The 25,000-nt window shown below is 46.5% G+C and overlaps 3 protein-coding genes across 8 annotated transcripts in view; 1 reads left to right on the plus strand and 2 right to left on the minus strand.

The window, feature by feature from the left end:
• LOC134454168 (eukaryotic translation initiation factor 4 gamma 1-like) overlaps window positions 1-4,868 on the minus strand; it is a 49,886-nt gene extending 45,018 nt beyond the window's left edge. For 2 of the 6 annotated variants that reach the window (XM_063204991.1, XM_063204986.1), the window contains exon 1: window positions 4,441-4,503. The gene's annotated coding sequence lies outside the window, so the exon portion shown is untranslated. Of the gene's footprint in view, window positions 1-3,323; window positions 4,290-4,334; window positions 4,354-4,440; window positions 4,504-4,679 lie in introns of those variants that run through there. The other 4 variants (XM_063204989.1, XM_063204992.1, XM_063204990.1 and 1 more) reach the window with 4 other exon arrangements.
• Window positions 4,869-5,487: 619 nt separating this feature from the next.
• psmd2 (proteasome 26S subunit ubiquitin receptor, non-ATPase 2) lies at window positions 5,488-17,963 on the minus strand. The gene is made up of 21 exons (XM_063204999.1): window positions 17,742-17,963; window positions 17,023-17,079; window positions 16,600-16,764; window positions 16,229-16,350; window positions 15,580-15,804; window positions 15,244-15,402; window positions 14,938-15,082; window positions 14,761-14,821; window positions 14,444-14,590; window positions 13,714-13,820; window positions 13,170-13,297; window positions 12,903-12,990; window positions 12,587-12,749; window positions 12,316-12,417; window positions 11,413-11,558; window positions 10,226-10,309; window positions 9,472-9,640; window positions 8,585-8,679; window positions 6,803-6,929; window positions 6,374-6,492; window positions 5,488-5,945 (listed from the first exon to the last, which is right to left on the minus strand). Exons 1-21 carry the CDS (start codon window positions 17,844-17,846, stop codon window positions 5,763-5,765), a joined length of 2,697 nt encoding a protein of 898 aa, XP_063061069.1. The 5' UTR covers window positions 17,847-17,963; the 3' UTR covers window positions 5,488-5,762.
• Window positions 17,964-18,085: 122 nt separating this feature from the next.
• Window positions 18,086-25,000, plus strand: part of prss59 (serine protease 59, putative) — a 7,752-nt gene continuing 837 nt past the window's right edge. Inside the window, exons 1-7 of the mRNA XM_063205000.1 lie at window positions 18,086-18,353; window positions 19,608-19,789; window positions 20,310-20,539; window positions 22,785-22,920; window positions 23,391-23,505; window positions 24,119-24,320; window positions 24,735-24,825. Of these exons, the coding sequence (XP_063061070.1) occupies window positions 18,132-18,353; window positions 19,608-19,789; window positions 20,310-20,539; window positions 22,785-22,920; window positions 23,391-23,505; window positions 24,119-24,320; window positions 24,735-24,825 (1,178 nt within the window). The 5' untranslated portion in view covers window positions 18,086-18,131. The remainder of the gene's footprint in view (window positions 18,354-19,607; window positions 19,790-20,309; window positions 20,540-22,784; window positions 22,921-23,390; window positions 23,506-24,118; window positions 24,321-24,734; window positions 24,826-25,000) is intronic.

A 25,000-nucleotide genomic window follows, 5' to 3' on the forward strand; every position in this document is an offset into this window, starting at 1 on the left:
GACGTGAAGATGGGGGAAGTGGAGGAGGAGAGGAGGAGAATGGAGATAGAGAGAGGAGGAGAGAGAAGAGGAAGGAAAGAGAGGAGGAGATGGACAGGGAGAGAGAGGAGGAGAGGAAGATGTAGATGTGAGGATGGGGGTTGAGGAGAGGAGGAGGAGGAAGAGGAGCACCAAACTTCCTGTAGTCGTCTGCAGTTGGGCCAATGGTGTCAGGTGGTCCAAACACAGCTAATGCCCATAAATCAACTAGTAATAGTGATGAATGAACAAGCAATGAATATGCTTCAACAATCCACAAAAATATCCACGATAGTGTGCTACTACTAAAACATCATTGACCCGGCCAGTAACAGTAGTGGCAATGGAAACGAAAACAGGACGCATAGCAATTTGTAAGCCCCCCCCCCCTTACATTGCTGTATCAAATAATTCAAATAACATTGAAATGGAGATGCTCAGCATATGCCAATGCAATGCCATGACGTGTTCCATGTATCTTCCTCACATGATGCCGGGGACACTTGCAAAAAATTTGGGCAAGCGAAGCGAACGCTACCATTCATTACAATGATGGAAGCGAAATGGGGTGAAGGCAAGCAAACGGGGGCAAAGTGAAGCGGAAATATTTGGCCAAATTCAATATTATGCAAATGAGGAGCGGATTTCACCTGCAGCGGACAAAAAAAATCTGCAACATTAATATTTCAATCAATTCAATTCGCCGTACGACCTGTTGACCATTGAGCCGTCAGAAAAGAACCCTGAATTTCGCCTCTTTGCTTCGCTCGTTTCGCCTGCTTGTGTCCCCAGCATGAGTACGCCAGCTGCCTGATTAGTCATGATGACGGTATGTGACGTGAGAAATGCCCGGATGCCCGACTTAGGGAATAGGCCATTATAGTACTCTGTCTGCAAGCATGGATCACACCTCACAGGCGTACAATCTCTCTCACACACAAAGACACTCGCACTCTTCTGTCTGAGTCATGCTGCAGCATCACGCCAGGAGGAAGTTAAGGTAGAGCAGACGGAGAGAGAGCGAGAGAGAGAGAGAGAGAGAGAGAGAGAGAGATGCAATGCAATGAAGTTAAGCTACAGAAACAGAGCAAGGGAGAAATAAGGGGGTATTTTGGTAAAAAACAAAGGGGAGAGAGAGAGAATGCAGGAAGGGTGGGAACAGAGTGAGAGACAGAGAGAGAGCATCAAAGAAGGGATGAGGAAAGGACGGAAATGGAGGAGAAAAGGCCCAGAAGAGACAGCAAGAGCAGAGGACATTGAGAGGGAAGGCGTGTGTGTGTGTTTCTAAAACACCATGTCATGCAAACATGAAAGTAGGCCTTGTTAAGGCATCAGCCAGCCTATTGCAGGGAGAGTACTGTTGTTACCGGTAGTCATTCATTATACAACACATCAGTGATCTGCTTTCTCCAACGCCATGCACAGATCTCCAAACCTGTCAAGCGTCCCAATGCAAACGTGCCCATGGCTTTGTGCCCACAGACTAACTTTGGTTGACAGATTTCATTTTATCTGGTCATAAAATTATATTTTAAGGCATTTTTCTAACATACCACAGGGATGGTGAAGACCAACGCACTGTGCTCTCACGCACGACTGAAAGACATAAGGGACAGTTGGCATGGCAACTAACGGCTCGTGGCTATGCGTGACGCTACACAGTGCAACGGCAGCATTTCCAACAGCAGAGGCGACGAGACATTCACACAAATGCCATTCAGTCACTGCTGAGCACGAGGCGTCTGGCACTTCGCGTGCTTGGCGACAGGGGGCGACATTCCCCGTCTCGACTGGCGGGCGGCATGCCATAGTCCCCGACCACGTGGTTATGCTGGCTGCTCGCACGCGCGCGCAGAGCAGACCTCACCGGCAGCCTAGCAGCACATGCATGGGGGAAAAACGCCGGCTGTGTGCTAAGTGCTAACCACACACGATTAGCCAGGTTTTCACCACGACGCTCAAATCACACCAGCGAAATATGGATGGCTGGTGAACAGATACCATAATACCTTAAATAGTAACTGTAATTCTGGTTATTCCCACGCCATGATCCAAACTGCCATTGCAGTAATTCAAGTCGATATGGACTGCTAGCTGGCTAATGTTAGCCGGCCAGTGCTAGCCTCCTTGGTGAGGCCAGGCGAGGCTGGCCGCCGTTGCCACCACCAAACGTGCTTGTAGAACTATGCTGTCAAACAGACATGACGGCAATGCGTGCTCACGGTAGTCGCTTTGCTCGCATCAGGTAACTGCGCAATGCTTTGCTGAGACTATACAGACCCTCACATATTCGTTGATAGATTTCCATCACTTGCTATGTAAAACCCTCAAATTACATTTCTGTGAGGCATGTGGCAGCCATTGCAAAGGGGAGCCCGTGGAGGGTTTCTACATACTAATGGCGCCTGAACCCGCTATGACAGGTCAGCGCGGTGGGTGCAGGAGCTAGCGGTATTTACACATGTTAGTTATTGAGGAGGCGCGCAGGTTTCTGGGTCCGCACATCCCCAAGATTGTGGCTGGCCATCAAACAACGTTTGCCCTGCCTCAAAGGCAAGCATGTGCATGTATGTACACTTTTGGGTGTAACGTTATGTTAGAACACACACAAACATGGTGCATTCCGCCCAGTCCGCTGGACCTGTCAGGTGTCACTTTCGGCAGTGAAACACTAGAACTAGCTGCTTGACTCTGAGCCATTTTAAACCCCCCACATCGACTTAACACAGTGTGTGTGTGCACCCTAGATGTCGATTATGCAATGCAGTCACTGCTAAAATGTGTCATGTTTCCACGTACAACAGCACTGCTCTGCCGTCGACGCACAGGATCTCAAAAAACAACCGAGCAGTGTCCACTACCCATGTAATGATTAGCCAGCTAGCTAGAGCTAGTGTCCCACCCACCCCATGGAAAGGCAAGGCATGCGCTAACTAGCGGTGAGCTGGTAGTAGCCGTGACTACGCGTGACAGACCCAAAAATAAGCGTTCCTACGAAATGACTACATACAACAGCTTGTCTTAACACTCATTTTTCACACAACACCGCGCAGCTTGCCAACGATCCCATAGAAAACATTTGAAACAGTCAGTTCACCAGCCAACTTAGACGTTGGCTAACGGCACAACTTTCTAGGACGGTATTAGGTTATTTAGCAACCAAGCTACCATGACGTTACACTTTGCCACGTGAATCCGTAACATACTATTAAATAAGATAAACGCAACAGATGGCGAGTCTCCGTCATGTGCCCCTCCCTTAAATCAGTGCTATATCGTCCAAAATAAACGGTACATAAACTCACCAATGCAAGCAGCACGGGGTACCCAGCAGATCATGCAAGGCCTAACCTACCTAATGACAAGCGCTCCCAAAAATCCAGGGCAAGAAGAAGGTAGATAGCTGGTTAGCCTAGCATTGCCTTACTAGACAGCAGCACACCTGCATTTGACTAGTCCACGGGCTTCACACACCTCAGTTAAATCAATACATGAAGCGATCAACTCATAGCCAAGTTTTTCGCAGCATCTTGGCCTCAGTGAATAAAGTCATTTCTAGGCATGGTGTTGTGCTCTAGAACTAGTCATGTTCTTTTCTCTGACACACACATCAGCTTATAATGGTTCACCATACGTAGCGAAATGGGCAGCTCGTGGCCTTTTAAGCCAGCATTTGAGTCAACCTTGACACGTCTATAAAATATGCCCATAAAACCTGTTGAATACATCTGCACTTAGCCTTACAAATACCATCGGGGAAATATTAACATGGATGCCATATCAGTCAATCGTTACAGGTATGTGGAGAGGAACTTTATATTGAAACACGCATGGAGAACGAGCCTGGCTTGACAGCTAACGTTATGGCGGAGATTATACCAGCAGCTGCCATGTTAGCTGCCCAACTCACTTGCCGGCAAGTACCTGATTTGATGTCTTCAACTGTGTAGATGATCTGTTATCAACCGCTGACTTTAAATATGGGTGTCACACGTGGCAACAGATAAGCTTTGCTGGCTAATTTTGACCCAAAATGACATTTAAGCCGCAGCCTCCCAACATCGACCTTCTAATTACTACACTGCCGTCGGGTTCAAAGATCTACAGAAATAGTTGTTCAGTTGATTCTCTCAACATTTGTCTGGTGTCATCATTCACAACAGAGTTGATTCATTAGAAATCATAGAAACCCCGAGTCCGCCTGCTACTTGGAATAGCAGGAGCCAGACAGGGAGGAGGTAGAGCAGATAACGTTAGCTTTAAAGTAGGGATGCTACCACAACTACACTGGTCGTTACAAATCGCCAATCACCCACCCATAATCACTCCTTAGTTATATCGGTGAAGAGAGATGGATCAACGGCTTTTCTGTAGAATATACAGTGAAATACAAAAGGACAAAAACACGACAACGGTAAGTACCTCTCTCCTGTAGTCCGCGGAGCCGGACAGAAACCTCCCGGAAATCTTGTCGTTATTTCCGGCTTAACGACAATGGGAATTCCTCTCCCTTGTCATGTGACAAGGGAGACAGCGTGATTTTGTAAGTTTTGTGTTATTGTACACTGGTGCTAGTAGTAACAGTAAACAGTGCCTTGTTTGTTTTCATTTGGGTCCCACTGGTAATGGCAAGGTCTTTCTGTTTTATCTCAATCACTTACTGTTTTGGTTGTTTCACTTGCCAGCTGGGTTGATTGGCTTTACGACTTTAGTTTTTTCCTCGATATGACAGTCGTGGTCGTGTCAGGTGGGCGGTGCTAGTCCGGACAGTGACGCTTGTGTGAGGTCATAGGTAATGAGGACAGCAGTCCAATCAGTTTACAACATCTCATCAAAGTTCACGCATTTTCTGACATTTCTGACCACCAGATTTCTCGCAGTTTTCTTACGTTATGAGGGACTCGTTGGTGCCATGGTAACAAGAATTCCAGTGTGCACAAGACATTCCCTCCGCGTGACACCCATTCTCTCCATCCTTCCGCATAAAAATACATCTCTGTTCAGCATGCATCATCCTACTACCTAAAACCCAATTCATTCCCTACCAAATGCTACCCCCCCCCCCCACACTTGATTTACTCACTAATTCTTCCCCATTTACTTCACAGCCCCACACACACACACACACAGTCATGTAAGCGGTTAGGGCATATACTTTTATCCTAAAGGTTGCCAGTTCGACTCCCGACCCACCAGGTGCTCTCCCGCATCCTCCTCCGTGACTGAGGTATCGCGAGCATGGTGCAGTCCCGTCGCACTGCTCCCTTGGGGCGCCATTTGGAGCAGCCCCCTTGCACTGGTGAGGCATGAATGCAGTTACCTTGTGTGCAGTGAGGAGTCAGGACTGTGTGTTGAGGAGAACTGTGCCACAATGCAACATGACAAAGGAAATTCCCAGGTGGGCTTTCACATTCATTCTCTCTGCCTCACACTCACACACACACACAAACACACATAACCAGACCAAAGTTCACATTTTTCTTTTTTTATTTCAACCATTTGAAGTTAACGTAACAAAACCAACACAAGAGAGAAAAAAAAAATATAATAAACTGGAGGGGCGCAGTCCGATTTAACTTGTCATGTCTTTTTGTTATCAATTCATGCGCTACTTACAAAATGAGGACAAGGAGAGAGACAAGGGTCAGGGGAGACGGGAAGGAAATGATCTCTAGGCATCATGTACAGAATAACAGGTCCCTAAACGTGTACGTGGGTGTGTGTGTGTGTGTGAGTGTGTGCGTTTAGGTCTCGTAGTTGGGGTTCTTGCGGAGGATGACGAAGCCCTCGAGTATGGGGGTGACTGGGAGGTACTCCTCTGTGGCCAGCTCTGCGCGCTCCCCGTGGGCCAGCAGCACCGGCGTGGTGTGGGTCTGGAAACCTGTGATGGACTTTGGCTTACCTGCCTGCCCCACCACATCCACCGCCTGCAGAACACAATAGGAGAAGAGAGGGAATAGCAGTCAGAAGACGACAAGAGAGGAGAGGAGAGAAGAGCAGTAGAGAGAGAGAATAGCAGCCAGAAGAAGACAGGAGAGGAGAAAAGAGAGGAGCAGAGAGAGAATAGCAGTCAGAAGATGACAAGAGAGGACACTCAGGTCATACCCGTCTCCACACACACACACACACACACGCACACACGCACACACGCGCTAAAACCCTACTGGACAAAAAAAAAACACTTTTGGAAAGTTCTTGTCACAATGTACTGTGCAAGCGACTGCTCTCAGGTCGTACCCGTCTCAACACACACACACTCTCTCTCTCTCGGGTCATACATTTTCCACACACACACACACACACACACAATCGCACCCATTTTACATAAACACACCCACACTCTCTCAGGTCGTACCTGTCCCACCCGTACAGAGACGGGCAGTGGGCGGAGCTCCTCGTCGAAGGTGACCAGCATACGCGGCTGCATGGCCGCCACCAGGCCGTACAGCACGTAGTGGGACTTACCCAGGATGACTAAAACACACAGATGAGGACACATATTGAGATTCTTTACATACACACACACACTTACACAACACATGGGAAGATTCAAGATTGTCATTGTCAAAAAGGCAACAAAATTGTGTTTGGAGTGCAACACTCAGTAGTAGTAGATTCGAAAGTGACTAAGAGAGAAGTGACACCAGTGCTCGACACACACACATACTGTTGTCACACACACACACGCACGCACACAAGCTTTTGACGTCAAGGAATAAGACGAGGGCGGCGTACACAGACAGACTTTACGTTTTCACACTCAAACAGACACACACACACTTACTGTTTTTGACGTCGAGGAATGAGACGAGCACGGTGAGGAGTCCGGCTACAGCCACCTGACTCAGCAGCTGCCGGTCGCTATGATACGGACACAGCGTCAACGTACCCTTGCCAAGGTGAGTCAGGCCCTAAAACAATACACACGCACACACCACACACACACACACACACACACACAAGCAGAAAATTAGCATTTGGATAGAATGACTCAGCACAGAAGATTTATGTGAAGTGGCAAGATGGCGGCTTAAGTTGCGTAGTCTAGTGTGAGCTCCGGATTTCGCTTCAGTGGTCGTTGTGTTCAAGAAAAAATTGTATGACAAGAAGTGTTTGTGTGTCTGCAACATCTACGATGACTGAGAAATTACATCCGCTAAGCCTCACTGGTTTCTGTGTTAAGTTACTTTAAAGCATTTCTTTGAATGATGATAAATTGCAATCCGTTAAAGCACTAGCACACATCAGATAGTTAAAGATAATACTTGTTTTTAGCAGAACAGAGACACCGGACTCAACAGGACCCATTTTTCATGAGTGTTTAAATAAGTTTGCCGTCAAATTCATTCGTTCAGGCAAAAATGGGTCCCGTTGAGTACAGTGTCTGTTCCGGCAAAAAAAAGTAATCAGCAGTATTCCAGGACAACAGCAGATAGCGTTGCCATGGTGAAAGTAAACTATCTGATTGCTCTGAGGAGCACCAATTCAAAAGGTGTCAGTTGTGGGGGATTCCAAGGTGGTATCTTGAAGACGAAGGCAAAACATTTGCCGGTACCCGGTGATGCTGCATTTTTCTGATCAGCCCTTTCCGAGATCTGAGCTATTCTAATGGGGGCAGCCTTTGTTTACATTAAAAACTTTTTAAACTTAGGCCTACTCCAAGTATTATCCCAAAAGGTATCACTTTTTGCTAGTTGTCTGCTGGTGTTGCATAACCTTTTGGATGTTATTGGGAGTAAATCAAGATGGGTTTTCTTTTTTTAAATGTAAACAAAATCTGTGACTGTCCCCATTACAATGACCAGGATCTCGGAAAAGGCCGAAGAAAAAAAATACTCTCAGGTACTGACAAGTTCAGGGTAATGTGTGAGCATTACAACTGCATGTTGAAATTGGCTGAAGTTATCCTTTAAGTCAGGGATGTCAAACTCAGGCCCGGGGGCCAAATTTGGCCCGCGGAGCCATTTTATTTGGCCCGCCAGATCATTTCAAATGTGTATTACAGTTGGCCCACATACACCATAACTGTATAGAGTACAACTCGCACTCAAATGCAACAGAATGTGCAGGCACATTTGAACTATGATGGGAATCTGTTTAGACATTCATTGAAACATAAGCAATTTTAGTCCATTTTTGTAAAAAAAAAAATATATTGAGTTTGGCCCGCGAATTCGCTCCAGATTTTGATTTTGGCCCTCGGTCCCTTTGAGTTTGACACCCCTGCTTTAAGTATTCTGAATTGCATTTGAACATAGTAACACCTTTTGTTGACTTCAGTGTCCCGGGATAAGCCCTTATTTGGGATTTTGAGAAGGCAGGATATGCTAGGTGGATTACTCTGAAAGAAACCGGAATATTGTACCATAGAAACACCTCATCGAGAATTTGATCATAAACGGGATCAGTCTCATATTCAGGATAATGAACTGCATATAAACACGCTCACTGTCTGGCATAGTGTGTGAGTGAGCGTGCATGTTAGACGGACCATGAGGTCATCCCGTTTCTCTCTCGCTCTCTCTCACACACACACACACACACACACACACACACACCCACCCACCTGTGCCAGTCGGACCATGAAGAGGTTGTTGGGATCTTTGGCGTGGTACTGTGCCAGCTGCCTCAGCATGGCAGCCAGCCGGGCGTTGTTGGTGCCTGACACAAATAAACACAGACACAAATAAACACAAACACAAACACAGCTGTCAATCAAAATCACCGTCTTGGCACTGTATTCTACTACACACAGTCACATCTTCACTCTCACACACACGCAGAGGCATTCCATTACATAGGTTTCCCACCGTTTTTGGCCAACAAACTGACTTTCAAAACTTCTCCATCATGACTTTTTCATGGCATTTTCCCTGACTTCATGGCAATGTGAATGTGTAGAGTGTTGCATACTTTTAGGGCCAAATATGAAATGTGACCCCTTTCAGCTCATCCTATGGCATCACATTTTAACCAGAACATTTTTCATCATTCAAAATATTGTCAATGCATTTATTGTAACATGCAGGAGTATTGATTTGAAAATAATCACAATAGGCTTATGATCACTTAATAGAAGGCTGTTACATTAAAACTTCAAAACAAAAATGTATTAAAATTCATGACTTTTCCAGGCCTGGGAAATGACATTTGTGTGTACATCCCACCCCTTGAGTTCCTTTGGGATTAATAAACTCTCTCCAGAAGTAAGTCTCTGTCTGTCTGTCTGTCTGTCTGTCTGTCTGTCTGTCTGTCTGTCTGTCTGTCTGTCTGTCTGTCTGTCTGTCTGTCTGTCTGTCTGTCTGTCTGTCTGTCTGTCTGTCTGTCTGTCTGTCTGTCTGTCTGTCTGTCTGTCTGTCTGTCTGTGCACGTAACGCTGCCGACCATACCCATGGCAAATATGGAGTTATGGGAGACCTCTGGACACACACACGCACACACAGGTATACGTACCGCTGCCCACCATGCCCATTGCGAATATGGAGTTGTGCGAGACCTCTGGGTCGGCGTCGTGGGAGAACTTGCTGAGCGTGTCCAGGATGTTGAGGCGCGGGTTGGACACAGAGATCAGCGCTAGGGCCAGCGGCACCGCCCGACGCAGAGCAGGCTCACCGTACCGCAGCTGCAGACACACACACACACCATGCGTTTTTGATCACAGGAACAGGAGCAGGTACACAGACTGGAGACAAAAAGTCAGAAAGGAGAGAGAGAAAGGACAGAGCGAGAGAAACGTACAGGGATCCATTTTTATACCAACTCAAATCCTCAATTTGTGCTGGTGGCTTCATGCTTTGCCGATGCCCCGCTGTGAGCCTAGCCATAACAACTTTTGGTGGAGTTTCCTCCTAAATTGCAAGTGAGCTTGAATTGCGCTTTTGCAAGATAGTGAATAAACTTCTGTCGCCGACACGGCCAAAAGCTGAAGGGAGGACGAGGGATTAGATATATTGAAGTGGACCCATGGACTAGAGAAATGAAGAAAAACAGACAGAAGGACACAGAGAGACAGACGGCCAGATAGCTATTCCATTTCATTACATTAGATGTCTACAGAGAAGAGGAGAGGAGAATTAGGAAGGGAGAGGAGAGCGTTATAAACGATTGCAGAGGAAAGGAGAGGAGGAGAGGGTGTATGTGGAGAAGAGGAGGAGAGGGGGTATTTGGAGGAAGGAGAGGATATGCGTAGAGGTCAAAGGGGACTGACCAGGTGTCCGAAGGTGCGGAGGGCCATCTCCGATCCGATCTCCTCTCCCATGGCGATCAGCGCGATACCAAGCACTGCTACACCCTATACACGCACGCACACACACACACACACACGAGACAAACGCACACACCGTTGGTGAGCTGCTACACGTGATACCTGCTACTAGAGCTGACAATAAGGAAAAAAGCAAAGATTTTTTCAGAACTTTTCACCTTTATTTTTGACAGGACATTGGTGGAGAGACAGGAAATGAGTGGGGAGAGAGAGACAGGGAAGGATCAGCAAATGACACGGGCCAGAATCGAACCCGGGTCGCCGGCGCAGTAACCCAGTGCCCGACTGTTAGGTGTGTTGTTAGATGTTAATCTTACAAAGCCAAACACACACTCACTAATGGGTCAAAGTGGCTGGTAAGTTGGTCTTTTCTACCAAACAAACTGGCTGATGTTAATTTACATGGTATATACACCAATCTTGATGTCAAATTTACTACCATTTAATACCCTTTTTTACTACCTTTAGATTTTTTTTTTACAACCATCAAGACACTCCGATGCGGGTATAACAAGACATCTTTTGTAATTTCTACCTCCTTAACACTACATTACACTTTCGTTTTTTGCTAAAAGACGCACGAAAGGGAGCAGTGTGGCGGGACGGTAGGCTACCATGCTCAGGGTACCTCAGACATGGAGGAGGATGGGGGAGAGCACTCGTTAATTACTCCCCCCACCAACCTGGCAGGTTGGCAACCTGCTGCCCTAATGATAACTTCATAGATTCCAGAGTGTCTGCTTTCTACAGCATAGACCTAGGGCACGAATCTGCTATGAAGAAGGTCAGATGGGGCTACTGTTGCGCGAATCACTGGTGTATGAAAAAAACAGTGATAAACGGTGAATAAACAAAGAATGTTTTTCATCAAAATGGTACGACTACAAAAATGATTACCTCGTTTTTCAAAAAATAATACCTCATGAGCAAATTTACTACTTTTAAGGCCATTAAATTTTGGATTTTTAATTTATCACCTTTTAATACTTTTAAAAACCCTGCATACACCCTGATTTAGAGCCCTGCTGATGTGTACCTGGTGTGATCCCATGTCAGGTGCACTACTGTGTGTGTGTGTGTGTGTGTGTGTGTGTGTGTGTGTGTGTGTGTGTGTGTGTGTGTGTGTGTACCTGGTGTGATCCCATATCTGGTGCGCTGTCCTTCTTGTCTTTGTCCTTCTTGTCTCTCTTGTCCTTGTCCTCTTCTTTGTCCTTGGTGTCGTAGTGCTCACTGCAGATATGCAGCAGCTGCTGAACCTTCAACACGTTACCTGAACCTAATGCACATCAGAGTCAGAGACAGTGTTAGAGTGTGTAAGTGTGTGTTTGTGTGTGTGTGTGTGTGTGTGTGTGTGTATACGTGTGTGTGTGTGTGTGTATACGTGTGTGTGTGTGTGTGTGTGTGTGTGTGTGTGTGTGTGTGTGTGTGTGTGTGTGTGTGTGTACACAGCACAGAGAGAGGTCATGCGTTAGACTGGTGACCCACCACCATGCGATGTGCACTTTGCATTACAACACCAAACGATACTCTGTCCCTTGAAGATAAACTGTACAGCCCACCCCCCTGGGTCTTCCTCGGCTATTAGACACACTGAAAATTTTCTAGATGCTCAGATGCTTTCCCTTTCTAACTTAATTATCAACTTTTGATTCTATTTTTTAACGATTTAATGCTTGATTTTAATGTTTCTTGATTCAAATTATTTTATGTTTTCCTTTATTTCATTTTTCCTTTGCCGGTATTTTTTGTGAAGCACATTGCATTTGTGTATGAAATGCGCTACACAAATAAAATGGCCATGCCTTCCGAAGTTTGAAAGAGGCAAAACGGATCCTCGGACGGGTTGCAAGGGTCGACCGCATCGCATCGCGTACCCAAATACTGTGCGGGAGCAAAAGCGCTCCTGATTGGTAAAATATACAGGGCAGAGCAATGCAAAGTCTACACTGTGTGCTAGTGGATCATCAGCAGTAGTGTGTGTGTACCTGCGTATGCAGAGATGTCTACCAGTGTGTTGATGTGCGTGCGTGTACCTGCATATGCACAGATGTCCACCAGTGTGTTGGCGAAGCTGCGGAAAGGCTCAGCCACCACCTGCAGCGCCGCCAGAGTCGTCTCAATGGCCTCACCCTTACCTACACACACAGAACAGATCACACACACAGTTATTAATGTAGCCAGAGTCGTCTCAATGGCCTCACCCTTACCTGCACGCACACTAGACAATTCACCACACCAGTCAGAGGATTAAAATACACAAAACACATACAAAACAAACAGATACAAACACACACACACACTAACCGAGGTGGTTGAGGCCCAGTCCTAGGGGTAGCCAGCGTGCGTATGTGTCTTTGAGCTCCGTCTCGCTCTTCTCCATGATGGTCTGCAGGATGGTGGACGTCACGTCACCGTTACACGAGCCCACCGCGATCATGCCACACGCCAGAGCCGTCACGCCAGCCACCTGCGCGCGCACACACACACACACAGATTAGTTTACACAAGCCCACCGCGATCATGCCACATGCACACACACGGATGACGGCCTCACAAACACGGACGAACACATGGAGACACACACAAGTAAATCCCCCCCCACACATACACACGTTCTTACCTCCATGCTGGATTTGGAATCGCCCATAACTGGTAGCAGTAGAGAGAGCACATCTTCCCGGTTAGAGCCAGCATACGCCAAGCCCAGCCTGCATACACACACACACACACACACACACACATACGTTTTACAGGCACATCATTATGTCGGTAACAAAGCGTAGAATAGTGTGTATGAACTGATATTTGTGTTACCCGAAGATGGCTCCTATGCACATGACGCTGTTATGCGCGTGTGTGTGTGTGCATATGTGTGTGTGTGTGTTACCCGAAGATGGCTCCTATACGCATGACGTTGCTGTTGTGCAGGACGTAGTCTGACAGCAGGGCCAGGGCCGGGTCACACTCGTTTCTCACGCCAGAGTTCACGATGCCACAAGCCAGCAGGGCACCCGACTACACACACACACACACACAAGAATAAGAGTTAAACACACACACACACACACACTTCTCTACTGTGAAGACTACATCAACACACACACACACACACACTTCTCTACTGTGAAGACTACATCAACACACACACACACACACACTTCTCTACTGTGAAGACTACATCAACACACACACACACGCGCGCGCGCACACACACACACACACACACACACACACACACACACACACACACACACACACACACACACACACACACACACACGAGTTAGACATACAAAAATACAAATCTCTCACACATACACACAGAGTACAAGTTACATGACAAAGTAAGAGTAAAGTGTGTGTGTGTGTGTGTGTGTGTTGATGTAGTCTTCACAGTAGAGAAGTGTGTGTGTGTGTGTGTGAGTGTGTACCTTGATATAGTCTTCAGAAGAATAGAGGTATTTGTCGATCTGTGTGAGACCACCATCCACATCCCACAGCAGAATCATTCCCAGCGAAGCCGCCGCACTCAACATACCTGAAACACACACACAAAGAAAAGAAGAACTCGGGAGTTAACAAGGTAAAACATGTACATCTTGCAGTTCACTTTCAAAATGCAGGTTGCCCATTCACAAGTTTGATCTTTTCATGAATATTTGGTGATTGAACAAAAGTGCTGCAAGTTTAGCAGCCAAAGACCTCTATGACTGGAGATGCAAAATGGTGGATTTACATAAGATCCACCTATATATGTATAAAGTGTACATTTCCATCATATAACAAACACAATAAATAGATTGAAACTGATGGTGTTGGTACTACTCAACCATTACAATAGACTACTCTACCTTTCAATACAGTATTTAGAAAATATAATATAATATAAATAAAACGGCGGCCATTACAGTAATATTTACAACAATGATGCAGGGGTGTGTGTGTGTGTGTTTGTGTGTGTGTGTGTGTGTGCGATGGTCCTTGTTCTTGTAAAGCCAGTGTGTGTGTGAGTGTATGTATGCGCATGTTGCTTGTTCTAGTAAAGCCTGTGTGTATGTGTGTGTGTGTGTGTGTGTGTGTGTGTGTTACCATGGTCCTTGTTCTAGTAAAGCCTGTGTGTGTGTGTGTGTGTGTGTGTGTGTGTGTGTGTGTGTGTGTTACCGTGGTCCTTGTTCTTGTAGAGCCACTTGTTTCCGTCTTCGGTGAGCAGCTTGTCCTGTCCGAAGGCAGCGTTGACAAAGCCGTTGACAAACGAGGACGCCAAGTTCATACGTGCAGAGTCCACCTGGGAACCACTGCCACCAAACCCTGCAAACACACGCACACACACGAGAGCAAGTTAAAGTAGAATCACAATACACAGTCAAGTAGAAGATGAGGAGGAGAGGAGAGGAGAAGGGAGAGAAGGGAAGAGAGGATAAGAGAAGAGCGGAGAGAAGAAGGGAAGAGAGGAAAATTGAAGAGAGGAGAGGACGTACGGTTGTTCTCCAGGTGTGTTTTGTAGATGTCATCTGGCACTTTCGGCTCCATAATGTCCAGCTGAAACGCACACATATACAGCCAGAGTGAGAACACACACGGACACACCTCAAGGGACACAAATACACATGAACACACGCACACGCGCACACATACACACGCGCACACACACGCACCTCTCTGGCGAGCGCTAGGAAGTTGCTGTTGAGCTGCACGTTGGACATGATCTCTGTGAGGTCTTCGTAATCCTCCACGTCCTCATTCAGCTCCAGAAACATCCCGTGCCGACCCAGCATGAAGGCCATCTCCTTCTGGACCACACTACACGCACACAGAGGAGAGAGAGAAGAGTTTCAATGTCCTGCCATACTAGACATTGAGGGCCAGGTGTGTGCGTATGTGTGGTACATATTGTTGAGGGCCAGAAGTGTGTGTGTGCGTGTGTGCGTGTGTGTATGCGCGCGTGTGAGTGTGTGTCGTACATCTCTTTGCAGGAGGTGAAGATGTTCTCCACCAGCTCCACGTCGTTGAGCATGAGGGCGAGGCGCAGGGCTTCAGGGTAGCGGTTGAACTTGCGGAAGATGTTGAGGGCACACTTCAGGAGAGCAGAGTTCTCCGGCTCAGGAACATAGCTCACACAGCTGGGGGGGGGGGAGAGAGAGAGAGAGAGAGAGAGAGAGAGAGAGAGAGAGAGAGAGAGAGAGAGAGAGAGAGAGAGATGGTGGGAAAGAGTGAGAGCCAATTAAATTTAAGCATTTCCAACAGCTCAATGGGATATGCATTCATTTGTGTGTGTGTGTACGTGTGTGTGTGTGTACCTGGTGAGGTAAAGGCAGACTTTGGCGTATGCGTTGTCGTCGATGTAGTGTTCCAGCATGTCCAGGTGTTCTATCTCCATGAGGAGGTCGCAGGCCTCGTGCTCGGCGTTGTGCTTCATGTTGTAGGGGACGATCTCGCGCACCAGAGCCAGCAGCACCTCCTGCTGGGTCTTATCGCCCTCCTCCACCTCCTGCCACTCCTTGGCAACCTCCCCAGCCAGGTGCCTGCACACACACACATCATGCATCACTCTCACGTCATGCACAGAACTCAGGAACGCACAAGAGCGTGTACACAATAAATGTGTATACCTGATGCAGCGGTGATAGTGAAAAAAAAAATCCTGAGCCTGAACTTTTTACCCTGCTCTAACGACGACGACACGATACTGCATAGTGACTATTTTGACACATTATTCAAACATTTAATAGCCCGTGTATGACCATTATTCAAGCCTGATAGTAAAAGAAAACCCTGAACCTGTAACACTTTCTGAGATCAGAATAACCTAATGGCTAATTATTATCAATGTTTTTATTTTTGCAAACTCTGTCAAGCCTGAAATCAGGCATGGAGCCTAAATACTATCAGCCCTGCTGATGTATTTGTGTCCCCAGGAGGCTAGGTGTGTAGGTGTGTGTGTAGTACCTGACGTATTCGTGTCCCCATGAGGCCAGCTCTTCTTGGGAGCCCAGCAGGCGATACTTCAGGCACTCCCTCTCCCCACTCATCGTCATCGCCAAGACAGACACCACGTCAGCACAGAACCGCTACAGAGCAGAGCGAGAGAAGAAGATGGGAAGGAGGAACATCAGTACACACCACATTTATATGACCAAAAAGAAATACACAGTATTTACCAAAAAAAATAAAAAATTCCAATGCCAATTCCAATTTCATAACTCCACCATCACATTCACTAAAAACATTTGATTTAGTGTTGCCCTTTTGCTTGGTACATGTGTACAACTAAAATCACACACAGACACACACAAACACACACACACACACAAACACACCCTGTTCTCTCCTGCAGCCATGTTGTCATAGATCTCCTTGAGCTTGGCATAGTGCGGCCGCAGGAACTTGAGCGGCTTGGGCACCGACGTCATGGAGGTGGTGGAGGAGCGGATGTGGCGACGCAACTCCTCCAGAGCCGGGCGGTACAGGGACGTGTCTTTCTCCTGAGCAGGGGAAGGACGGACACACAGGGACACACACACAGGGGACAGATAGACACACACACACACACACACACCAGAAAGGCAGATACACACACAGACAGGAGGGACAGATAGACACAGATTAGTTTACACACACAACAGAGAGAGCACACTGAGAGTTTCTTAGTGAATTGGTAGGGGGTACTCTACACGCGGGAGTATACACAGTAATGTGTGTGTGTGTGTCTGTGTGTGTGTGTGACAGAGACTTCTACTTACGCCGAGTCTCTCCACCATCATCTCCAACTCCTCCTGCAGCTGTTTGTCTTCCTCTGACTGTCAACAACAAACAAACAATCTTCACAACAACATCTCCACTTTCAGGTGCAAACATCGGACTTATACACGCCTAATACTAGAACTTAAAAGGTTCAACCTGATATTCCGTAATGAATACTGTACAAATCTCGTCGCGTCACTGTCATGAGTACACTAACGTCAATGGCACTGCTAACAATGGTTAGCTGTCAAAATGACAGCTCAATAACGTCCACATTAAACCATTGCAGTTAATCTAGTCATTTGTTTTACACATGTTTCATCGAGTTAATGCATTGTATTGGTCAGTAAAAGTAAGCAGTTAGTTCGATACTGGCATTAATACCTTGACCCAACATAGCCTCAATAGCTAACGCTAACGTTAGTCAGCTAATGTTAGCCAAGCTAATGCTAGGTGTAGCAAATGCACTAAAGTGACTGGAAGTAGGTCTGTTTGGATCAAACGGCATGTTGAAAATTCATTCACGTTTTTCGACATGAGAATATATACGTGTTCGACAAAGGGAATAGCAACACATTCATTCATTTATCCTGTCTCCATGTCCACGACCGAAAACGTCTTGGGCCTGCACAACCATGTTGTTAACCAGTGACTCAGGCAAATTCGCTAAAGGATTTTCAGTGCCTAACATCTGCAAAATGTACTCGCGTTCACCCACCAGCTCCTGTTCTTCCTTCTTTTCCTTGTCCTTTCCAGCGGGCTGCTTCTCTTTCTCCTCATTTTTGTCAGGGGTTGTTTTTTCTTTGTTTTTTGCCTCCTCCATAGTTGCGATAAGCTCTATTCTCTCTCCGTCTAGATTCCAAACTGTGCTTCTTTCGCTGCCGGTTGTTGCCGTTGCTTCTCTCCTCTCTGGGAAAAGTGCCTGCTCGGCTCTCTTCTGCCGTCTGTTGCCCTGGAGAAAAACAACAATTACCTGTCATGAGCATTAAAATGGCGCTAGGGGGCGCTGTGAGTCCAATAGTTCCGCACAGGCGCACACGGTGTGAATGTGAGTGTGTGATCACATGATGAACAGGTCATATTCGTTTTCGGATTCCAGAGAGTAAACATGTCTGTGTTGACATTTGACCACCCGTCTAACTTAAAACTTGTGTTAGCTATTGTGCTGTGTCTTTGCTTGTCTTGCGATGCACGTTTTAAAGGATTTCGCAGATTTGGGGGTCCACCGGAGGAGAGGCAACAAGCAGGGGCGGCTGCTGAGGTACAGGAGTACTGGTTCACCCAGAAACTGGATCACTTCAACGGCGCTGACACTCGCGTCTGGAAGCAGGTGAGGAGACGGCAAGAGGACCCGAACTGGGGATTCACCGGCTGACCATTTAACTCATTTAATAAACACAAACTCAAAGCAAGTATGTAGAAAACAAATGCAATGGAAGTTGCAGCTTACAAAGGACAGTCTCATAGCCAACCAACAGTCTGAAACATAGGCCTACATGTCAGGTCTGATGACACAGGATGATCTCATTTAAAGATCCTCTTCTGTTCACTTTTGCACAAGTAAAAACGAAAGACTTTATCAACGTCAGATTTTAGTTGAAGTGTCAGGGGTAAGCCTACTGTGTGTGTGTGTGTGTGTGTGTGTGTGTGTGTGTGTGTGTGTGTGTGTGTGTGTGTGTGTGTGAGAGAGAGAGTGAGGGAGAGGGAGAGTTTTGAAAGGCGCTATATAAAGCAAAACTATTACTATTACTCCCATTCTTGTACACAGTCTTGTCACCTCCCGCATTGATTAGCCTGTAATTCTCTCCTCTTTGGTCTCCCTCAAAAATCTCTCCACAAGCTCCAACTGGTCCAGAACTCAGCTGCCCGCATCATATCTAAAACCCCTTCCTGTCATCATATTACCCCTGCACTCCAACATCTCCACTGGCTCCCTATCAAATTTAGAATTCACTTTAAAATATTTCTCAACACCTTCAAGGCTATCCACAATCTTGCCCCTCCTTATTTATCTAATCTTATTCACATTGCTATTCCCTACTGCCCCCTCCGTTCCTCTTCCTCCATTCTCCTCTCTGTCCCCTCTGCCCGTCTCAGCACCATGGGAAACAGAGCGTTCAGTTGCTCTGCTCCTCAGCTGTGGAATGTGCTTCCCCCTTACATCCGCAATATTGACTCTTTATCCCTGTTCAAATCCAGACTAAAAACTCATCTGTTTCAGTTAGCCTATTCTTTATGATTCTTTTTGTTTTATTTTATTTTACATTATTTATTTTCTATATATTTATTTTTGTTTACAATCTGTTTATGTGTCTTGTTTTATTTTGCCTCTCTCTGTACAGTGTCCTTGAGTTTTTTGAAAGGCACTTTCAAATAAATGCATTATTATTATTATTATTATTATTATTATTATTATTATTATTATTATTATTATTATTGCATTGCACTCATATCAGCTGATGTCAATGAGCGTTGGCAATTGTGATCAGCATCTCTCTCTCTCTCTCTCTCTCTCTCTCTCTCTCTCTCTCTCTCTCTCTCTCTCTCTCTCTCTCTCTCTCTCTCTTTCTCTCTCCCCCTGTAGAGGTACTACATGAATGAGAGTTTCTACCGTCCCGGGGGCCCGGTGCTGTTGATGATTGGAGGGGAGGGTCCGGCTAATCCGGCCTGGATGCAGTACGGCACCTGGCTCACCTACGCCCAGAAGCTGGGGGCCCTCTGCCTACTGCTGGAGCACCGCTTCTATGGAAAAAGCCATCCCACAGAGTGAGTCGAGTGTGTGTGTGTGTGTGTGTGTGTGTGTGTGTGTGTGTGTGTGTGTGTGTGTGTGTGTGTGTGTGTGTGTGTGTGTGTGTGTGTGTGTGTGTGTGTGTGTGTGTGTGTGTGTGTGTGAGTCTAGAGTGGAGACGTGTGCAAATCCCTACCTCTGTTCTGTAAGTGTATTCCATCATCCTCCACTGGTGAATCCTTCAACTACAGTACTACTGTATATTAACTATGGATCTGTGTGTGCGTGCGTGTGTGTGTGTGTGAGAGAGAGAGAGAGAGAGAGAGAGAGAGAGAGAGAGAGAGAGATACAGAGATACAGAGATACAGAGATACAGAGATACAGAATCTGTGTGTGTGTTTGCGTGCACACGTGTGTCATTGTAAAAGCATGAAGGAACTGTACCTGTACTAACTGTAGCTGTCTGTGTAGGGTAAGGACCTGTGTTTCAATGTGTGTGTGTGTGTGTGTGTGTGTGTGTGTGTGTGTGTGTGTGTCTGTGTGTCTGTGTGTGTGTAGGGACCTGAGTCTGGCTAACCTGCGCTACCTCAGCAGTCGTCAGGCGTTGGCTGATCTTGCTCACTTCCGCTCGGAGATGACTGAGAAGCGTGGCCTAGCTGGAAAGTGGGCGGTGCTTGGAGGCTCCTACCCCGGCTCGTTGGCCGCCTGGTTCCGACTGAAGTACCCCCACTTGGCAACCGCTGCAGTGGCAACCAGTGCCCCCATACATGCCACTGTTAACTTCCCAGGTAACACACACACACACACACACAGACACACACACAGACACACACACACACACTTATAGTAGTAGTCATCGCCCATACATGCCACCGTTAACTTCCCAGGTAACACACACACACACACACACACTTGAAACACACACACACACTTGAAACACACACACACACACACACACACACACACACACACACACACACACACACACACACAGACACACACACACTCTCATAGTAGTAGTCATCGCCCCCATACATGCCACCGTTAACTTCCCAGGTAACATACACACACACACACACGCACACACACACACACACACGTACAGTAGTAGTCATCGCACACTTATAGATGCCGTGCACAATGAGGAAGAGGAAGTCACCACCACACATAAGGGGGATACCAGCAAATTAAAGGAAGCTAATAAAATGTCACACACCAACACACACACACACACAGGCAACAAGAAAGATAGCAGTCAGAAAGAGGAAGATGATAAAACATATCACACCGGACGAAACTCCATAACATCAGAGAGGAGAGCTGCAGAGATCCTGAAGCTGAGTAGAATAGAGTAGATTTGAGTAGAATAGAATAGAATAGAATTGTAGTAGAGTAGAGTAGAATATAATAGAATTGCAGTGTGTAGTAGTACAATGGATCAGAGTAAAGTAGTAGAGTACAGTAGTAGAATAAAGTACAATACAATACAATAGAATTATAGTAGAGTCGAATGGAAATCTAGTATAGTAGAGTACTAGTATAGAGTATACTATTGTAGAGTAGAGTTTTAGAATAGAGTAGAGTAGAGTAGTAGAATAGAGTAGAGTAGTAGAGTCGAGTCAAGTAAAGTTGTAGGGTAGAGTAGAATACTTATAGCTGGGGATCTCACTCCCTCAGGTTCAAGGGTAAGTTTGAAGTGATTTTAAAGGTAGCGTATGCCATTTGTCTTTTGTTAATTTCCACAATTGGTGCCGCCCATTTACAAATGTTATCTTTTTTGATTAATGTGTACCACCAAACCCCTATCAATTTCTAAGTATAAGGTGGGCACACTACACTTTCATGTGCACTCTCAGAAGTGGGTGTTGGGGGCAGAGAGGACAGGCAGTGTAATGGTGGTAACAGTGGTGAGTAATGATGGGACAGGCCTTTGTACTAACAGAAGTGCAGTAGTACGTAGTAACAGGCACTGAGACAGTACGTTTTTAAATTCCCCCACTGGCCCCCTCTCACAGTCTGTACAATAGTCCCTTTTTGTATGCTCAGCCGTGTGTGTGTGTGTGTGTGTGTGTGTGTGTGTGTGTGTGTGTGTGTGTGTGTGTGTGTGTGTGTGTGTGTGTGTGTGTGTGTGTGTGTGTGTGTGTGTGTGTGTGTGTGTGTGTGTGTGTGTGTGTGTGTGTGTGCGTGTGTGTCAGGAGTGTCTGACAGTGTTAGACAAAGAATTGGGAAGTGGAATAGAGGCAAATTAAGATTTTTGGGAAGGAAATGGTTTGTTTCCATATGCTGAAACCTATGTGGTGTAGATTGTGTGTGTGTGTGTGTGTGTGTGTGTGTGTGTGTGTGTGTGTGTGTGTGTGTGTGTGTGTGTGTGTGTGTGTGTGTGTGTGTGTGTGTGTGTGTGTGTGTGTGTGTGTGTGTGATCAAAGTTGCCAATTCCACTTATTACAAGCGACTTTGGCCTGCTTTTTTGAGCAGCTGCTTTAAATTTTGTTAGTCACCAGTGTTTTTTGTTTTGTTTTTGTTGTTGTTGTTTGCTTCTCTTTTTCATAGTTGGGTTTGATGTTTGCTTCTGCTTCTGTTCTGCCAGTGATTTGAATCTGTTGGGATGCTTGAAACATGTTTCTCAATGACAACTCTCTATGTTTCACTCACTCGCCCTTACAAGTCAGCCCACAATTAAAAGAGGGCGCTTTTGCACACCTCTGTAGTTGGACAGGTACGTAGGATATTATCCCAGAGAGGTTGTCATTCGCATATCATAAAAAGACCCTGCACACCGTTCACTCCACCAGCAATAATACAACGTTTCAGTCATCCAACCTTCTTCTTTTATCACACAGACGCAAGGAAAGAGCACATCTGATACCCCCACCCCCCACCCTTTTTTTCTATTCTTCTGTCACTTCTTTTGATCTTGTTTTCAGGATGACAGTTACTTTTCTCTCACAAGATCTGTTAACAATGTGTGTGTCTGTGTGTGTGTCTGTGTGTGTGTCTGTGTCTGTGTCTGTGTGTCTGTCTGTGTGTGTGTAGAGTACTTGGAGGTGGTGTGGCGGTCGTTGGCGTCCTATAGTCCACAGTGCCCTCTGCTGGTAAAGAAGGCGTCCGACACCCTCAACCATATGCTCAAGAACCCCAAGACATACAGCAACATCACTAAGGACTTTCAGTGAGTAGACCACACACACACACACACACACACACACACTGCTACATTACCAAGGACTTCCACTGAGTAGAGAACACACGCACACATACACACACACACACTCACACAGTGTAGCTTACTCCACAGCAAATGTCTTCCCTAATAGACTGATAAAGTGAATAAGTGTGGGGGCACTGTGGCGCAGCGCGCTAAGCTTCCTACATTTGGGCTTGCATGCCCACCCACGAGGACCCTGGTTCGAGTCCAGCTGGGGTCATTTCCCGATCCTCCCCTGTCTCTCTGTCCCATTCGCTTCCTGTCACCATCTTCGACTGTCCTGTCAAATGAAGGCATAAAAGCCCCTAAAAATATACATACCCGGTAAAAAAGTGAATGTGTGTGTGTGTGTGTGTGTGTGTGTGTGTGTGTGTGTGTGTGTGTGTGTGTGTGTGTGTGTGTGTGTGTGTGTGTGTGTGTGTGTGTGTGTTCAGGTTGTGTTCTCCGCTGCAGATTTCTTCCCTGATGGACTCCGCCCACTTCCTGGAGTCTCTGGCGGGAAATTTCATGGACGTCGTGCAATACAACCAGGACAACCGCGCTTTCGAGGTGTGTGTGTGTGTATGTGTGTGTGTTATCGTGTATGTGTGATCCTGTTTGTGTGTGATCCTGTGTGTGTAGTGTATGTGTTTGATCGTGTGTGTGTGTGTGTGTGTGTGTGTGTGTGTGTGTGTGTGTGTGTGTGTGTGTGTGTGTGTGTGTGTGTGTGTGTGTGTATTTGATTCTGTGTTTGTGTGTATGTGTGTGTGTAGGGAGTGGTGGGTACCAACATCATTATAAAGGTGCTGTGTGTGTGTGTGTGTGTGTGTGTGTGTGTGTGTGTGTGTGTGTGTGTGTGTGTGTGTGTGTGTGTGTGTGTGTGTGTGTGTGTGTGTGTGTTTAATCCTGTGTGTGTGTAGGGGGTGGTGGGTACTGATGGTGGCTGATGCGTCTCTGGGCGGTCTGTGTGTGTGTGTTTTATCCTGTGTGTGTGTCTGTGTTTTATCCTGTGTGTGTGTGTGTGTGTGTGTGTGTTTAATCCTGTGTGTGTGTGTGTGTGTGTGTGTGTGTGTGTGTGTGTGTGTGTGTGTGTGTGTGTGTGTGTTTTATCCTGTGTGTGTGTCTGTGTTTTATCCTGTGTGTGTGTGTGTGTGTGTGTGTTTAATCCTGTGTGTGTGTGTAGGGGGTGGTGGGCACCAACATCACTATTAAGGTGTTGTGTGACGTGATGGCGGATGCGTCGCTGGGCGGTGTGTATGATCGCTACGCGGCGGTGGCCAGGCTGGCGTTGAGGACCTTCTCACAGCGCTGCCTCGACCCACAATACTCCTCATTCCTACACGACATCTCAGACACCAGCTGGAATGGCACCGGACCCACAACAGGTAGAGTGTGTGTGTGTGTGTGTGGCAAAATTTTGCTCTGTTTCAGCTATAATAGGTAGCATGCAAATATGGAGACGAAGATGTTTTGTTTATCCTTGAATGATGTTTCATCTTTTGTAACAACAATGCTGGCATAAGTAAGTGTGTAAGTCTTTTAAAATCTGCCAGCCTGTCAATAGCCTACTCCAAAATATTTGGATCTTGTACCTTAATGCTTGTCTCTTGGGTCCCAATAAAAGTAATCAAATGTGTGTAAATGCAATGCCTTGACCCACGACCAGACCCTCAACTCTGGTGTGTGTGTCAGTGTGTGAGTGAGTGTGTGGCAGTGATGTACATGTGGGGATCAACATTGTGGGTTGCTGTTCATGTGTGTGTGTGCGTGTGTGTGCGCGTGCGTGTGCGTGTGTGTAGGGAGGCAGTGGGTGTATCAGACGTGTACAGAGTTTGGGTTCTACCAGAGTACCGACTCCCCGAACCAACCCTTCACTGGATTCCCCCTGCCGTAAGTACCCAACTTTGTATCTGTGTGTGTGTATACTATGTATGTATGTGTGTGTGTGTGTGTGTGTGTTTTACTGTATTCCCCCTGCTGTAAGTACACAATGTGTGTGTGTGTGTATATGTGTGTGTGTGTGTGTGTGTGTCCCCTACTGTAAGTAACCTGCCGAGCGTGGGTG

The sequence above is a fragment of the Engraulis encrasicolus genome, chromosome 8 (genome assembly GCF_034702125.1).
Source record: "Engraulis encrasicolus isolate BLACKSEA-1 chromosome 8, IST_EnEncr_1.0, whole genome shotgun sequence".
Classification (NCBI taxonomy): Eukaryota; Metazoa; Chordata; class Actinopteri; order Clupeiformes; family Engraulidae; genus Engraulis; species Engraulis encrasicolus.

Excerpts from the sequence above, each read along its gene's own strand:
- psmd2 (XM_063204999.1), bottom strand. The coding sequence starts at position 17,846 with ATGGAGGAGGCAAAAAACAAAGAAAAAACAACCCCTGACAAAAATGAG. Across the intron at positions 14,591-14,760 it reads AACACACCTGGAGAACAACC|GGTTTGGTGGCAGTGGTTCC; the intron begins GTACGTCCTCTC and ends GTGTGTTTGCAG. Across the intron at positions 11,559-12,315 it reads GGACATCTGTGCATATGCAG|GTTCAGGTAACGTGTTGAAG; the intron begins GTACACGCACGC and ends GATGTGCATTAG.